This window comes from Leucopleurus acutus (assembly GCF_964270905.1).
Source record: "Leucopleurus acutus genome assembly, chromosome: 12".
Taxonomy (NCBI): domain Eukaryota; kingdom Metazoa; phylum Chordata; class Mammalia; order Artiodactyla; family Delphinidae; genus Leucopleurus; species Leucopleurus acutus.
The window spans coordinates 34226837-34244886 of record NC_139154.1 but is presented as its reverse complement, the minus strand read 5'-3'; the positions used below and the strand labels follow the sequence as shown (position 1 = coordinate 34244886).

The 18050-nt window shown below is 40.0% G+C and overlaps 1 protein-coding gene across 4 annotated transcripts in view; it reads right to left on the bottom strand.

Moving 5' to 3' along the window:
* TAF1B (TATA-box binding protein associated factor, RNA polymerase I subunit B) overlaps window positions 1-17684 on the bottom strand; it is a 54225-nt gene extending 36541 nt beyond the window's left edge. For 2 of the 4 annotated variants that reach the window (XM_082851975.1, XM_082851978.1), the window contains exons 1-5: window positions 17542-17684; window positions 15227-15324; window positions 13423-13518; window positions 10457-10610; window positions 4514-4670 (exon numbers count right to left, since the gene is read on the bottom strand). In XM_082851975.1, coding sequence (XP_082708101.1) covers window positions 4514-4670; window positions 10457-10610; window positions 13423-13518; window positions 15227-15324; window positions 17542-17665 — 629 coding nt within the window. In that variant the 5' untranslated portion in view covers window positions 17666-17684. Of the gene's footprint in view, window positions 1-4513; window positions 4671-10456; window positions 10611-13422; window positions 13519-15226; window positions 15325-17541 lie in introns of those variants that run through there. The other 2 variants (XM_082851976.1, XM_082851977.1) reach the window with 2 other exon arrangements.
* Between the last annotated feature and the right edge of the window lie 366 nt (window positions 17685-18050).

The following is an 18050-nucleotide window of genomic DNA, read 5'->3' as shown; positions in this document are numbered from 1 at the left end:
GTTTTCCCAGCACCATTTATTGAAGAGGCTGTCTTTTCTCCATTGTATATTCTTCCCTCCTTTATCGAAGATAAGGTGACCATATGTGTGTGGGTTTATTTCTGAGCTTCCTATCCTGTTCCATTGATCTATATTTCTGTTTTTGTGCCTGTACCACACTGTCTTGATTACTGTAGCTTTGTAGTATAGTCTGAAGTCTGGGAGCCTGATTCCTTCAGCTCCATTTTTCTTTCTCAAGACTGCTTTGGCTATTTGGGGTCTTTTGTGTTTCCATGCAAATTGTGAATTTTTTTGTTCTAGTTCTGGGAAAAATGCTATTGGTAGTTTGATAGGGATTGCACTGAATCTGTAGATTGCTTTGGGTAGTATAATCATTTCCACAATGTTGATTCTTCCAATCCAAGAACATGGTATATCTCTCCATCTGTTTGTATCATCTTTAATTTCTTTCATCAGTGTCTTATAGTTTTCTGCATACAGGTCTTTTGTCTCCTTAGGTAGGTTTATTCCTAGGTATTTTATTCTTTTTGTTGCAATGGTAAATGGGAGTGTTTCCTTAATTTCTCTTTCAGACTTTTCATCATTTGTGTATAGGAATGCAAGAGATTTCTGTGCATTAATTTTGTATCCTGCTACTTTATCAAATTCATTGATGAGCTCCAGTAGTTTTCTGGTAGCATCTTTAGGATTCTCTATGTATAGTATCATGTCATCTGCAAACAGTGACAGTTTTACTTCTTATTTTCTGATTTGGATTCCTTTTCTTTTTCTTCTCTGACTGCTGTGGCTAAAACTTCCAAAACTATGTTGAATAATAGTGGTTAGAGTGGTCAACCTTGTCTTGTTCCTGATCTTAGTGGAAATGGTTTCAGTTTTTCACCACTGAGAATGCTGCTGGCTGTGGGTTTGTCATATATGGCCTTTATTATGTTGAGGAAAGTTCCCTCTATGCCTACTTTCTGGAGTGTTTTTATCATAAATGGGTGTTGAATTCTGTCAAAAGCTTTTTCTGCATCGATTGAGATTATCACATGGTTTATATCCTTCAATTTGTTAATATGGTGTATCACATTGATTGATTTGCGTATAATGAAGAATCCTTGCATTCCTGGGATAAACCCCACTTGATCATGGTGTATGATCCTTTAATGAGCTGCTGGATTGTTTGCTAGTATTTTGTTGAGGATTTTTGCATCTATGGTCATCAGTGATATTGGCCTGTAGTTTTCCGTTTTTGTAACATCTTTGTCTGGGTGCAGTATCAGGGTGATGATGGCCCCGTAGAATGAGTTTGGGAGTGTTCCTCCCTCTGCTGTATTTTGGAAGAGTCTGAGAAAGATAGGTGTTAGCTCTTCTCTAAATGTTTGATAGAATTCGCCTGTGAAGCCATCTGGTCCTGGGCTTTTGTTTGTTGGAAGACTTTTAATCACAGTTTCAATTTCAGTGCTTCTGATTGGTCTGTTTATATTTTCTATTTCTTCCTGGTTCAGTCTCAGAAGGTTGTGCTTTTCTAAGAATGTGTCCATTTCTTCCAGGTTGTCCATTTCATTGGCATATAGTTGCCTGTAGTAATCTCTCACGGTGCTTTGTATTTCTGCAGTGTCAGTTGTTACTTCTCCTTTTTCATTTCTAATTCTGTTGATTTGAGTCTTCTCCCTTTTTCTTGAGTCTGGCTAATGGTTTATCAATTTTGTTTATCTTCTCAAAGAACCAGCTTTTAGTTTTATTGATCTTTGCTATCATTTCCTTCATTTCTTTTTCAGTTATTTCTGATCTGGGCTTTATGATTTCTTTCCTTCTGCTAACTTTGGGTTTTGTTTGTTCTTCTTTCTCTAATTGCTTTAGGTGTAAGGTTAGGTTGTTTGAGATTTTTCTTGTTTCTTGAGGTAGGATTGTACTGCTATAAACTTCCCTCTTAGAACTGCTTCTGCTGTATCTCATAGGTTTTGGGTCATTGTGTTTTCATTGTCATTTGTTTCTAGGTATTTTTTGATTTCCTCTTTGATTTCTTCACTGATCTCTTGGTTATTTAGTAGCGTATTCTTTGGCCTCCATGTGTTTGTATGTTTTACAGTTTTTTTCCTGTAATTGATATCTCATCTCAGAGCGCTGTGGTCAGAAAAGATACTTGATACAACTTCAGTTTTCTTAAATTTACCAAGGCTTGATTTGCAACCCAAGACATGATCTATCCTGGAGAATGTTCCATGAGCATTTGAGAAGAAAGTGTATTCTGTTGTTTTTGGATTGAATGTCCTGTAACTATCCATTAAGTCCACCTTGTTTAATGTATCATTTAAAGCTTGTGTTTCCTTATTTATTTTCATTGTGGATGATCTGTCCGTTGGTTAAAGTCCCCTACTATGACTGTGTTACTGTCAATTTCCCCTTTTATGGCTGTTAGCATTTGCCTTATGCATTGAGGTCCTCCTATGTTGGGTACATAAGTACTTACAAATTGTTATACTTCTTCTTGGATTGATCCCTTTATCATTATGTAGTGTCCTTCTTTGTGTCTTGTAATAGTCTTTATTTTAAAGTCTATTTTGTCTGATACGAGAATTGCTACTCCAGCTTCCTTCTGATTTCCATTTGCATGGAACATCTTTTTCCACCCCCTCACTTTCAGTCTGTATGTGTCCCTAGGTCTGAAGTGGGTCTCTTGCAGACAGCATATATACGGGTCCTGTTTTTGTATCCATTCAGCCAGCCTATGTCTTTTGGTTGGAGCATATTTACATTTAAGGTAGTTATCGATATGTATGTTCCTATTACCATTTTCTTAATTGTTTTGGGTTTGTTATTGTAAGTCTTTCCCTTGTGTTTCCTGCCTAGAGACGTTCCTTTAGCATTTGTTGTAAAGCTGGTTTGGTGGTGCTGAATTCTCTTACCTTTTGCTTGTCTGTAAAGGTTTTTTTTTTTTTTTTTTTTGCGGTACGTGGGCCTCTCACTGTTGTGGCCTCTCCCGTTGTGCAGCACAGGCTCTGGATGTACAGGCTCATCGGCCATGGCTCACGGGCCTAGCCGCTCCACGGCATGTGGGATCTTCCCGGACCGGGGCATGAACCCATGTCCCCTGCATCGGCAGGCGGACTCTCAACCACTGCGCCACCAGGGAAGCCCATCTGTAAAGGTTTTAATTTCTCTGTAGAATCTGAATGAGATCCTTGCTGGGTAGAGTAATCTTGGTTACAGGTTTTTCCCTTTCATCACTTTAAATATGTCCTGCCAGTCCCTTGTGGCTTGCAGAGTTTCTGCTGAAAGATCAGCTGTTAACCTTATGGGGATTCCCTTGTATGTAATTTGTTGCTTTTCCCTCACTGCTTTTAGTATTTTTTCTCTGTATTTAAGTTTTGACAGTTTGATTAATGTGTCTTGGCGTGTTTCTCCTTGGATTTATCCTGTATGGGACTCTCTGCGCTTCCTGGACATGACTGACTATTTCCTTTTCCGTATTAGGGAAGTTTTCAACTTGCATGTACTGTTAATCACATCTGAGAAAAGCCTTGTTATTTGGTTGATGTGGCCAAATTCAAAGGCACTATCCTCATTTACCAGAGGCATTTTATTTAATCAAAGGGCCTAGTGCCTATGATGATGATGAAGAAAACATAAACAACAATAACCAGCATTGAGTTCTTATTACGTGCCAGGCACTGTGTGCTTTTCATGTAGTACTAATTATTGAAAGTAGTCTCAAACCCTCTGAGGTAGATATTCTTATTAGCCTCATTTTACCAATGAAGAAACAGAGGCAGAGAGAAATTAAATAACTTACTCAAGGTCCTATAACACATAAGTGGCAGAGCCAGGATTTGAACCCAGGAGTCTGGTTCTAAATCTGTGCTCTTAAAATCACGCTACACACTAAAAAAAACTCAAATGTTATTATTTAGAACACACATTAAGCAAGGGAAAATTAACGCATTAATGATTTTGGCACATCTTCTATTTAATGAGAAATTCTTACACAGAACGCCATAATTTATTCATTAACTATAAAACGCGGCAGATTACCTTGAAAAATGTAAATGCTGACTATCTACATAACAGGTTCTTTTAATAGCTTTGTTTTTAATTTTGGCTTATAAACACAACCTATATTTTAGCTCTTAACAATACCAATGTATGCTTTTGTGTAACTACTAATAACATTTGCCAATGTAAAGGTCATCTGTTCATCTTCTCTGTCAAAAATGAAAAACACTTAATAATACTACTCAGTTAATTAAATGTCACTTTTCATCTTCAAAGCACTTTACTCACATTAGATAATTAATTTTCTAATACCCCATTGTAGGATAATTGGTATTATTTCCACTACATAAATAAGGAAACCATAGAGATGAATTATTAGCCCAAGGAGAATTAAATTTCAGAGTTAGAATTCAGACTGCCCAATCTTTCCCTTCCTTAATTTAAGCCTCCTTGTAAAATCCAAAATACCCAAGGTTGTCTCCTAGTGCACACAGATAGTCAGTAGAAGCATCATTATACGAGAGGCCCAGCTTACCTCAGAAGATCCGCAAGAGTGATTGTCTCCCTCTGCCAAAGCAATGACAGGTAGCAGAAAGCTAGCGTCCGTGGCACAGTCATCTTCACAATTCCCTTCTCCTTTCGCAGTGAATACTCAACTCCGTCAAGAGATCCAGAACAGACAGATGCTGTTTCTAAAAGGACAAAGGGAGATTTTTAAAAGTACAAGCAACTATTTTGGACAACAAAGAAGAAAATCAGCAAAATCCAAAGAGGTATTTTAAATATCTTTAGGTTACTGATATGATCTTTACAAAGAACAATTTGGCAATAAAGAGCAATAAGGATTCAGAAGAAAATTGGCCAAAAAGGTAATTGCTGGTTCTTTGTTGGGAGTCGGATGAGCTGAGATTCCAAGGAGGAATTTGTCTTGTTTGAATTCTTGTATAGTTAACAGGAACAATTTTTCAAATAAATAAAAGGACAAACAATTACAAAGCAAAAAATGTGTAATTCCTTTGAGTCACGCCTCAACTCACATGTCCCCTTCTCTGAGAGGCTCTCCAAACACTAGCTAAGGCAGCACCCCCTCCCACTCCCATCCTCCAGGCATCCTCCCCCACGGGGCATTATTCCATCCTCAACTCATTCATTCCACAAATACTTATCCACCTCATTCTTTGTGCCACTCTTCTAGCTCTGGGGAAATGACAGTGTACAGTCTCTCATCTCTCCTAAAACCTACATACTAGTAGTGAGAGACAGTAAATAAACGCCCCCACACACACACGAAAATTTGCAGACAGTGGTTAAGCACAACACAGATGAATAGCACTGGAGCGGCATACAAAATGATGGTAGGGAAGAGACATGTGCTATTTTTACACAGGTGGTCAGAGAAGCCGCTTTGGGGAAGTGACATCTGAGCAGAGACCTGAATGAAATCAGAGAATAAGTCTTAAGGATCTGGAGAGGAACACCAAGTACATTAGCAGAGTCAACCTGAAGGAACATCAAGGAAGCCAGTGTGGCGAGAGCAGCACGGGTGAGGGGCAAGTGTTAAGACATGACAGGAGAGAGTAAGAAACCATATTGCTAAAGGGCTTTGTTGGTCATGATTTGTACTTTAGATTTTCTTCTAAGTACGTAAGAAGTTTCCGGAGAGTTTTAAACAGAAGAGCTACATGATCTCATTTATGGTTTTAAAAGGTTCCCCTGGCTGCTATGAAGAGTGGAGCTGGGGCGGGCACACGGGAGACCACGATTCCAGGTCGACAACGACGGGCACTTGTACTGGAGCGGCGACCCTACAGATGGTGAGATGTGGCTGGATTCTGGACATATTTTGAAAGCAGAGTCAAGAGGATTTACTGATGGACTGGATGTGAAGAATGAGAAAAAAGAGAAGACAAGTAGGATTCTAAGGGTTTTGGACTGAGCGACAAGAAGAATGGAGATGCCAGTCACTGAGACAAGGAAGATGGCAAAAGATCAGGTTTGACGAGAAATCAAGATATCAGAATTGCACAGGTGTAAGATTTTATTAAGCATACAAACAGAAATGTTGAGGGCAGCTGAATATAAAGAATCCTATAGTTGAGAGGATGGGCAAGAGATAGGAATTTTAGGGTTGTCAGGATATAACTGGTGTTTAAAGTAAGGAGTGAGGGTAGATTTAAAAAGCAGGATGAGGAATGACCCTGAGAAACTCCAAGTTTTCTCGGGCAAAAACTCTCCAAATTATCCCTCAAAATCCCCCTTTCCAGGCTTCCCTGGTGGTGCAGTGGTTGAGAGTCCACCTGCCGATGCAGGGGACACGAGTTCGTGCCCCAGTCCGGGAGGATCCCACATGCCGTGGAGAACCTGGGCCCGTGAGCCATGGCCGCTGAGCCTGCGCGTCTGGAGCCTGTGCTCCACGACGGGAGAGGCCACAACAGTGAGATGCCCACGTACCGCAAAAAAAAAAAAAAAAAAAAAAATGCAAAGATTCAGGGTCAAGGCATGTTGTGGCAACACTGTTTATAATAAGACAAAAATTTCAAACAACCAAATGACTGGAATAGAAATGTAATTAAATAACTCCATGCCAGGGAGCAGTGCATAACAATTTACACAATGCTTTAGATCAGTGGTTTTCAAGGTACAGACCCTGGAGCAGGTATATTAGCATCACCTGAGAACTTACTAGAGCCGCAAATTACCAAACCTACCAGTCTGTGGTTTAACAAGCCCTCTAGGTGATTCTGGTGGATGCTAAAGTTTGAAGACTACAGTTTTAAAGAAATATACAAGGACACAGATTTCCATAAAATATTATGTTAAAACCTTCTATATATATTATATATATAATAACATGTAGGGACTTCCAGTTAAGATGGCAGATTGAAAACATACATTCGGCTCTGTTCTGTCCCACTTCAATTATAAAGAAATTTTCAAAAGATATAAATACGAGAACAAATAACATGGAAAAGGAGACAACGGTAATAAAATTTTAAAAGCCGGAAAGCAAATGGATGGATGATTATTGCCTTAGCAGTGCTGAGAAAGCTGGATTCACAGCCAGCAGTAGGGAAAGCCAGAAAGCAATCTAATTTTCCCCTGGGGACCTCTAAGGAAAGCTCAGGAATCGATTAAACCAGGTACCCCTGGAAACTGAGTGAAGTAGGACTAATACTGGGAGGAGAGCTTGAAAGTCCGATTAAGAAGAAGTTAGGCACCCAGACTTCTCCCCAAACTCCATGCGGCCAAATGACTGCTCCCCAATCTTGCCAGAAAATTGGAAGTTTCTCCTATAGAGACAGTAAAACAAAGGGCTCTCTGGGATGGGGCGTCAGTCACATACACAGTTGAAGTAGGGGTATCTTACTGAAAACAGGAGGATTAAGTGAACGTTTACATATTGAGTATTGAGACAACTCCTTCCTCCCCTGAGGCCTTTTTCCCACCCAGTTCCCAGAACAGTCAGGTTTACAACCTCCAAATGGAAAATCTGATAAGCTAGGGGGGAAATAAATTAAAGATGACAATGCTGAAGGTTCACTAAGAAAATAAACCGGAGCAGAGCTGACAAGATTAATCATGGGTAGAAAGTTTCAATCAACTTTTCAATCTCCATTCTTAAACAGGACTAGCCTTCTTAGGCTTGCTAAACACCTGAAGAAATCCTCTAATATAAACAGGCAAGGCCAAAACAAATTTTCAAATCCGTGGGAAATAATATTAATATCCTCAGCAAAATAAGAAAAGATGCTCCACAAAAATGAGGGTGTGAACCAAGAGGGAAGATGAAGTGAGATCAAGGCAATAAGAAATTTAACAAGAGAGAGGTGACAGAATCCTTGGAATGGTGGTAAAGAGATCCCAGAGACAGCTGGGACACAGGTCTAGAAATACATCATTCTAGATCAGAGCAGCTCAGAAGCTCCAGAAAGTCTATTACAGAAGATGAAATTGACAGAATATCTAAGGAATTGAGAGATTTTCAGAACTGAGGGGAAGTGTGGAGATACATTAGTAATAAATTATGGATTTGTAATAAATAAATAGAAAACTAAACAAATAACAAGACAATTATCAACTCTGGAAAAACCAAAAGATATACAGAAAAAGTAATCATAGTAAGCTATGTGGTTCAGTTCTGACTAGCATTTATACACTTACAATTTAAGCACCAAAAATTGATCCAGTAAAAAATTATATTGGAAAGATAGAGAATGAGAAATTCATAATTGTGTGTTGGTAACTACATGGGGAGGGGGGCAGTGAAGGATGAGTGAAAGAGCTAAGGCTTCATCTTCCATAGTGGGAATTTAATCGCTAATGTCCAAAACCGGAAATCAAGACGTAGTACTAGAAGCATATGATAGGGATACGCAGGTTGCAAAAGAGTTGAAAATGAATGCCTCTTGGAAACAGGACATTTCGGGGAGACAATGGACTGCAATTTATTTTTATTTGTTATTTTTGTAATTTATTATAACAAGTCATAAATTTATTTGAATTAACATGCATGTAGAATTCTGATTAAAAAAATTTAAAGAATGATGAAATAGCTCACATTTCTGCAAAACAAAATAATAAAACTCTTTCCCTTTCTCTCTATATATACATGAATAAAAAACCTGAGCTGGGACGAAGTGAGAGAGTGGCATGGACATATATACACTACCAAATGTAAAATGGATGGCTAGTGGGAAGCAGCTGCATAGCACAGGGAGATCATCTCGGTGCTTTGTGACCTCCTAGAGGGGTGGGATAGAGAGGATAGGAGGGAGGCTCAAGAGGGAGGGGATATGGGGACATATGTATACTTATAGCTGATTCACTTTGTTGTACAACAGAAACTAACACAACATTGTAAAGCAATTATACTCCAATTAAAAAAAACAAAAAAACCTTTTGGAGTATAGTAGAATACAGTGGCAGTGGTTATTCTGGGGTGATACAATAACTGGTGATTTTATTTTCTTTATGAATATCTGCATTTCTTTGGCCGCACCGCACAGCTTGTGGGATCTTAGTGCCCCGACCAGGAATTGAACCCGGGCCCCGGCAGTGAAATCCTAACCACTGGACCGCCAGGGAATTCCCATGAATACCTCCATTTTATGGTTTTGTAATAAGAGTTGTCTGAATAGTTACACTTAATGTAAAAATGAAAATAAGGCTCTAAGGATCACCGTTTACTAAAAAACAAACATGCAAACAAAAACCCCTAACATAGGTAAATAATCACGATGCTTTCTTTGAAAGGCTTGGATGGGGGTACTTTCCTGATGGTCCAGTGGGTAAGACTCTGCACGCCCAATGCAGGGGGCCTGGGTTTGATCCCCAGTCAGGGAACCATAAACTGCATGCATGCCACAACTGAGAGTCTGCATGCCGCAACGAAGATTCTGTGTGCTGCAACTAAGACCCAGCACAGCCAAAATAAACAAAGAAACCAAATAAATAAATATATTTTTTAAAATAAATAAAAGGCTTGGATGGTTTAGAGTCGTTGTCCTCTGGGACTATCTGAGCCAGGCTTGCCTGAAAGCATGGAGAAGGAAACTCCAGAGACTCCATGTAGCCCAATTGTCCTAGGATTCTAACTTCTTTGGACACAAAATGTAACTTAACTGATATCTGTGTCATTGTGCAGTTCAACAAGAAATGTAGATATGCTGAAGAAAACAAAACAAAACAAAACAAAACAAATGAGGATACGCTGATAATAGGAATTTTTAATCTTTGGAGGGCTAGGGGCTTGCAAATAAGCACTCCATACTTCTGAAGTGTTTTGTTGAAAATGTTATATAACCATGCTTAATGCAGATTTCAACAATCCCTAACACCAGAGGTTTTGGAAGCTATCTCTCAAAGAACTCTATCAGCACACATCAAGATTCTAGCAATCTATAATAAATTCTTGGTCTGTTCTTTGAGCTCTGTTTTCCACCACTTTTTCTTTTTTAAAGGAGTGTGGAAACTAATATCATGAATAAATGCTTTCAGGAGGTCTATATCTGTAACCTTAAATATATTCCTTATCTACTTTAAATTATGGAATTAAATCAGAAGGTAAGACACATGTATACACACACATAATATGGTACGTTTTATTCAGCCTGCTATGCTGAGAAATTGGGCGACTTATCTTTGACTCTTGTCTGTCTTACCTTATGGCTAAGTTCTGCCATTTCTCTGCTGCAACTTTTCTCTGAAAATTCTGAGCCCACACCTAGCTTTACGGAGCTAGCATCCTTTGTGGATCTACTTACTGTTTAGCTCCCTTTAAAAATCACACCAAAAATCTCATGTAGAGACGATGTACCTTTTTAAAAATCGCACTAAGATTTCATTTAGCTTACCTTTCTCCTTGCCATATGATTCAACAAGTCATTCTTCCTCGCTAGGCCAAGTTTCCCTCCTTGGAATATGAAGAGATTAGACTATTTTTAAGATGCATTGCCAGCTAGTTTGATTCTCATCTTACCTGATTGTGATGCTTTGATGATGGGGAAAGGCTTTTGAGTGTGGACATCAGGCTGAGATTCTGCTCCACTTTCAACAAAAGAAGGACAGCTCAGGTCACTCAGCAGCTCAGGCTCACTGTCCCAGTCTGAATGACTTGGATTATCTTCTAATACCTATTTTGTAAAATGTATAAATTATGATTTTACAGGAATTTACAACATAATTAATTTCCACAAACATCAACAATTCCTGAGCATCACAAACACCAGAAAAGGACCCCTCTAGAGACCTGCAGCCGTCCGCCCAGTCCCCGCGACCGGAAGAGCCCGACTTCCGCACGTGCTCCCCAGCACCTCCCGGCAACGCTTCTTGGAGAAGGGCTTCAGTCAAGCGTGAGCAAGGAAACAGGCAGACATGTCAGACCTCCTTCTCTCTGTAACTAACACCTCTCTTGCAGCTCTAGTATCAACACCAATAAAAACATCAAGTGTCAATAATGACTCCAGGCACACTAAGGCTTGACAAGGATATACTATCTCTTACCCTTGTTTAATTTTTCACACATGTATTGTTGGAATGGTGGTCAGAGTGTCCCTAAGAAAGGTCAGTGGGCTGGCTACCTAAAGGCCTCACTGACTGACATTACCTTGGGGAACTGATCACAGTCAAAAAGCCATGCTCTCAACCACGCAGGCCAAGAAACTTGATCTTATTATGAGGAGATAAAGCACATGTTAAAGAAAACCACAAGAGAATGAGACAAAAAAAATCAGGGACAGGATAACGCTTGTGTGTTCTGTCAAGCACATCCCCTCCGACAGGCGAGCCCACGAGGGGCCAGGCAACCATAAAGCTGGCTGATAAGCGGAGACTCAGAAAACCAAAGCAATCCTGAGGAAACGTCCACAGGCTCCCGCAGGCAACCGTCTGCCGGCAGCTCCACCACGCGCTCTGCCCTCCATCGGATTCTTCTGGTGTGCTCTCCACGATCCCCTCTAAAGCCAGTGTCTCCCTTTGTGCACTCGATCCCACCCACTTTCTACTCAAAGGTTAGCACTCACTTCTATTCGTTCTCCATCAAGAATTTCTTCTTTCTCCTGTATCGTTCCTATCAGTGCACCATCATGAATTCCACTTGAAGAAAAAAATTCCCCTTGACTCCAGCTACAAGGCGATTTCTCTGTACTTCTTCGCAGCAAAGTGCCCAGAGAGAGCTGTCCAGACTTGCTGGCTCCAATTCCTCTCCTCTCCGTCCCCCATTCCAGGCAGAGTTTTGATCCCACTGCTCCGCTCTTCGACTGTCAGCCCTCTCCCTTCCTGAGCTGGAGGCAGCATTTCTCCCAGTGGATCACTCCCCTCCTCTTGAAACACTCTGTCCCTTGGTTTCTAGAATGCCCCCTTCACTCCCTAGGCTTTCCTCCCACCTCACCAGTGGCTCCTCAGGCTTCTTTGCTGATTCCTCCCTCTTTTATCCCAGACACCTTAACCCTAGTGTGGCCCAGAGCTCAGTTCTTGGTCCTCTTCTCTGTCTTCACTCCTCAGGGATGTCATCTGGTCTTGTGGTTTTAAATACCATTCACTACATATATTGCTTTCAATTCTAAAATGCACTCCCATGTCTCCGCATTCTAACATCCCTGAAATCAGGATGTGTCTTACACTCAGAGGCATGTCATGATTTAATTTGCAGCATTATCTTTTCTTGGAAGTACTTAAAACAATGGTGCATCTTACAAACAATGGCATTTTAGTTTTGATTATAGTGTAAGCTGCCAGCTTCTAAATTTACATCTCCAGCCCAGACCTCTCCTCTGAGCTGAAGATCTGCATATCTGAGGACGTGACATTTCCTCTTGGATGTCCAAAAGCTGTCTCAAATTTATGCCCAAAACTGAACTATCATTATTCCTGCTCCACCTGCTACTTCTTTTCTTTTTTATTTATTTTATTTATTTTATTTTTGGCTGCATTGGGCCTTCGTTGCTGTGCGCGGGCTTTCACTAGTTGCAGCGAGTGGGGGCCCCTCCTCATTGCGGTGCGCGGGCCTCTCGTTGTGGTGACCTCTCTCGTTGCAGAGCACGGGCCCTAGGCGGGCAGGCTTCAGCAGTTGCGGCACACAGGCTCAGTAGTTGTGGCTCGCAGGCTCTAGAGCACAGGCTCAGCAGCTGTGGCACATGGGCTTAGCTGCTCCACGGCATGTGGGATATTCCCGGACCAGGGCTTGAACCCATGACCCCTACACTGGCAGGCGGATTCTTAACCACTGCGCCACCAGGGAAGCCCCCACCTGCTATTTCTAAACTTCTTGTTCTTAGGACCTATTTCTTTCACTGCTGGGTCACTAAATTCTGCATGTGGAACCTACGAGACCCCAACCAAAGAAGGAAACACTGGGCCAAGTTTCTAAGCTCTTAACAAAAGTCTGTCAAATAGATTCAGAATCTCTTCCCAGCCCTGGAGAGTAAGTATCACACATAAAACACATCAAAGCTTACCAAACCCACGTTTCTCAGCAGTGGAATCCGCCCCTACCCCAAATAAAATGATCCATGGCACACTTACAAAGCACTAATAGCAAACTGCTAAAAATCTAACTGCTTTGACGGATGGGGGTGGGTGGTGAAACACCCAGATGATAACTGAGCTGAATCTTGAAACACCAAGTAAAGGAAGTAGGTGTTCCAAGCAGAAAGAATAATATACGCAAAAAAGCTTTTAATAGCACAATGGTAGAAATCCCTTAAGCTTCTATTTAGAAACTTAACCACAAATTTCTTTGTTTTCAACTGGCCAAATAAGACATCAATGTCTTATTTGGGGTCAGTGTCTAGATCAGTGACCCTGTCCTTCTGGACTGTAAAGGAAACCTCTTCACGGAAAACCCTCTGACAAGCATCATAAACCCAGGTAAGGCTGAACCTCATCTTCATCTCTACCCTTCACTAGACGTGTTTTCTGGTCCCACTTTTCAGATTTGTGACTTACCGTAGTTTTCCTTCTACTGGTATAAACTGGGTTTTTACAATATGCCTGTTTGCTCTTCTGAAGGTAGCGCTTCCAAAAATTATGTAAAACTTCATTCTAAGGTAGAAGGGAAATGAGTGGTGCTTCAGGTTATGATGAAAAATATACTGGCACATCTACACCACAGAATCGCTACTCTCCTGTACTTTACATACTGCTTCCATCTATATGTATTCTTACCTTTCTTACCTAAATTTCCTTAAGAAGAATGATCATTTCAATGTCAGGTATACGGGAAGCATGGAATAAATTCTTCTTAATCTTAGATTTTAGTTCCTTATAGTCACCTAGTTGAATCCCTTCCTTTGACAAGTTAAGCAAATTAAGATTCAGAGAAAGAAAGTAACTTACATGTGACTACACTTCCAGTTAGGGGCAAAGCTGCTACTGGGTCCAGTGACCTATTGACACCCCTCCCTCTTACTGCCCCCATCCTCATCCAAGTGAAAGTAAAACAAAAAAAACAAACAAAACAATTTTTCCATTTATTCATCACCTACCTGCGAGGTACAAGGCATCCGTAAGCTTTAACACAATCCTGCAAGATAGCTACTATCTCTTATTTTACCACTGAAGAAACTGAGCAACTTTGCCAAAATGACCTAGCCAACAAGTAGAAAGGCCATGAATGGGATTTGGAGTCGGTCCTGATTCCAGAGCCTGTGTTCTGGCTGTGCCATTTAACTGGTCAGGTCTAAACGGTTATACTCATGGGTTAATTTCAGAGAAACTGTTTTCAGGATTAATCCCGATGAAGCAGATAGAAGGCTACACAGGTATAAACCCTACTGAAGCTAGTTGGTGTAACTAATAGAAACCACTTATTGAAAAACACTTATACACAGGATGACTGCAAGGAGAAACCAGATTCACAAAGCCCAGACTACCAGTAATCTTACCTGACGCAGTGACTCTCATGGGTAAGGCTCAGAGTCCACTTAGGCCATGCACTGGCCTACGGGTCATCTTGCCAGCCTGCCGCAGGCATTGGTTTGAACAGCAAAGGCTGCTTTACGAATCTCCTCTTGGTGACTTCAGGAGACACTGACCTTTCTCCCTTTTCTTTTTGCACTTATTTTCATTTATGAGCATACTGCTGTATACTGTCGTGTTTACTCACGCCACATATGCATGAAACCCTCTCTCCAGCTACGCTGAATCCAGCAGCATCACTGTCATCTGGAAACTTGTTAGAACTGCAAATTCTTGGGCCCTACTCCAGACCTACTTAATCAGAAACTCTGGAATGAGGTCAAGCAATCTGTGTTTTAACAAGCCTTTTAGGTGATTCTGATACACACACACTCAAGTTTAAAAACCACTGGTTTAATGTATCACTCCACAAAGCGCATTCTCTGGAACTCAAGTCCCGATGGATGCTACCCACACGTATACATGCCAAAGGATTTTGCTCTCAAATTGTGAATACTGCATACGACATCCCCTAGGAAATTAAAAAGCACACTAACACATAAAAGGCACCAATAAGTGGGCAAAGTTATTTGTTTTACTTTAACCCAGTGTTTCCTAAATACCTGAAGACTAAAACCTTATTTTCTTTTGGACGTATTACTTATTTCTATCCTGTAGAACACACTTTAGGAATTGCTGGTCTAGTAAAAGGATTAAAGCAAAATCATCAGAAAAATGATTCTTTCTAGTAGGCCTAATGTTATTACTGATAGCCCTCCTTAGTATCACTCTAAGTCTACTGTTCTTCAAACAACAAAATGTAAAGCTAACATCTAGGCACAAATGGACTTACCTTTAACTCTGGGCCTACTCCAAGGGTCTGTAAGGCTTTTGCTTGTTGATAAAGTATGTGCTGAAAACCTTCGCACACATACCAATCCCAGCCTTTCTCTAAATGACAAATGACAGGTTTCAGATATTTGCATTCCCAACTTACTAAATGTAATGGTGCTACATAGTTACAATTGTGTTTTATACACTTCAACTGGAATTTTTTCATACCCCTGAGTAGAGTTTCCATTCTTATACTCTCTTGCTTCCCATCTGGCAAATCTGTACATAAATGCTAAAGCTAAACAATATTTTTATAATTTATCAGATTTTAAATATTTTAAATTATCTATAGTTTTTCTGAAATGTTAATGTTCAGAGACAGAAAAATGAACAGTCACCACATTAAAAAAATGAAATAAGTTTTATAAATGTATACTGTACTGAACAATGGCCAGCAGAATCCTAAATGAAAGGACACTCAGCCACTGCTTGTATGACTCCTCTGTTCCAACTCACATGGAAAGGGAACAATGAGTATTTGGAGAATGAACGAACAGAAGTGAAGATGTGAAGCTCCAAGATCGCAGGAAAGGGCAATAAGAATATACAAAGAAAAAAAAAATAAAAAAAATAAAAAAAAATAAAAGAATATACAAAGAAAGTAAACTGCTCAACGGCATTCTCCTTTTCTCAAGATGGTTCTAGGTTCTTGGGTGAAACTGAAAGCAAGGAAACTAAGATTTATTGAGCTCAGCCTAGTTACCAGGTATTTTAAGTAGGTTATTTTCTTCCAATCTCAAAACAACCTTAAGAGATTGTGACGAGAACTGCCACTGCAATGGACAAAGCTACATGTTTAAATAAAACTACCAGTTGAAGAGAATGTTAAAATCTGTTAAGACCCTTATGTTTTACCCCTCCCTACTGGACAAATACTGTAACTCTTTGAAAAATATGTTATGAGCACACAGCTTTTGAAGTCTGTTACCATGACTCCAGGAGGTTCTCTCCCCTCAGAATGTCACAGGACTCCTATGCCCTTCCCTTACCTCAAATGTCACAAGGCCTTCCCACCCCTGCTGACTAACGCACTTTCTGGAAAGGGTCTTAGCTTGTATAGGAGTAACATAGGAAGCCTGTAATTTTGACGCTTTCCAAAGGTGAGGGAGTTTAAACTCTCCAAGCTCTATCCATGTGTGCTCTCTCCTTCCTGCACACTGCTCTGACAAACTGATAAAGTCATATTTTAAATTCTCAGTCTGGGTTCCTATTCTATATAATAAATGGTATTACATTCTCACTTTACAGATGAAGAAGCAACTAAGGACAAAGAGGTTGAATATAAGACTCAACATTTAATTTGAAGCACCTGACATTCCTTCAGCAATTTAAGTTTAAAATATACAATTTTAACTATTAGATAGGTCAAGTCCAAATTAATCAGGTTTTACTCTAATAAAATTTAATTAAAATTAATCAGGTTTAGCCTAATAAAAATAGTCACCACTAAAGGTTAAACAGGAACATGAGTTGGCATTTTGGCAGTCTCTCTGTTATTCATCTAAGAACAGCAACGTATTTCATATAGATACTTCATTAACATTTATATATATAATATATTTCATGTGTGTATCCTTAAAGCTACCTCAGATAGAAGAGTCCACCATTACCATTAGCCTAGTTCCAAACCTGAGAATCTGGCCCTAGGCAATTAGTCACAGAAATAAAAAGCATCAGCTAAACTTAACCTCAGATTCTTCTCAATAATGGTTAATTATTATGTACTCACTGGATTAATGAAATAGAGTACTTTTCAAAGCACACCCATGCTGAGCTTATTTTAAGGGAAAATAATTTTCCCTATTTTAAAAGGGTGTGTTCAAAATTCAGTGTGAGAAATGGATTTCTGAAAGCTGAATATCATGTTTAACTTGCCTAACCTGACAACTCCACAGCTGATTCATTTCAGAAAATAAGCATTTTTCTTTAAAAGCACAGAAAATCATATAATAGATAACAGATATAAAACAGAAAAACATACACCAACACACAAAAAGAAATATGCTACATTTGCTAAGATTATTTTTGGCATAATAGTCGCTCCACTGGAAAATCAAGTCATTAACAATAAGAAGAATAAAAAATGGACATGTTTTAAGACATCTGCTTCCAATTTTACCATCAACAATATCCACTCTAATTCTACTTTGGATTACCTGCTTAAAATTCTGGCAACTTCTTTAGAATCTATTGAAAATTCCATTCCACATCCCCAAATCGTGAACGTGAAAACATGATTGAAAAATGCTAAGCACATATGAAGAAAGAGCTTACCAAGTTTTCGTTTTCTTTTAAGTCCCCGGTTGATGGCTTGTATTTTAGTATTAGGAATAGCCCCAGTGTTTATAACTTCCCTAGATCTCTGCAGGAAATAGAAGCAGACCATTAAAAAGACCATAAAAAGATAGTTTTACATCTCCTTAACTATACTGCCAAGCATGCTCTGGGATGTTTAATGAACCAGATTGTGAGTGCCAGGACCAATGATGGTAATATTTTGGGACAATTAGATAAAGTGTAACATTCTGGTTAGCCTTTATATTGCTTTTTTTTTTGCGGTACGCGGGCCTCTCACTGTTGTGGCCTCTCCCGTTGCGGAGCACAGGCTTCGGACGCGCAGGCTCAGCGGCCACGGCTCACGGGCCCAGCCACTCCGCGGCATGTGGGATCTTCCTGGACCGGGGCACGAACCCGTGTCCCCTGCATTGGCAGGCGGACTCTCAACCACTGCGCCACCAGGGAAGCCCTATATTGCTTTCTGATTCAAAATTTCTCAGTACCTA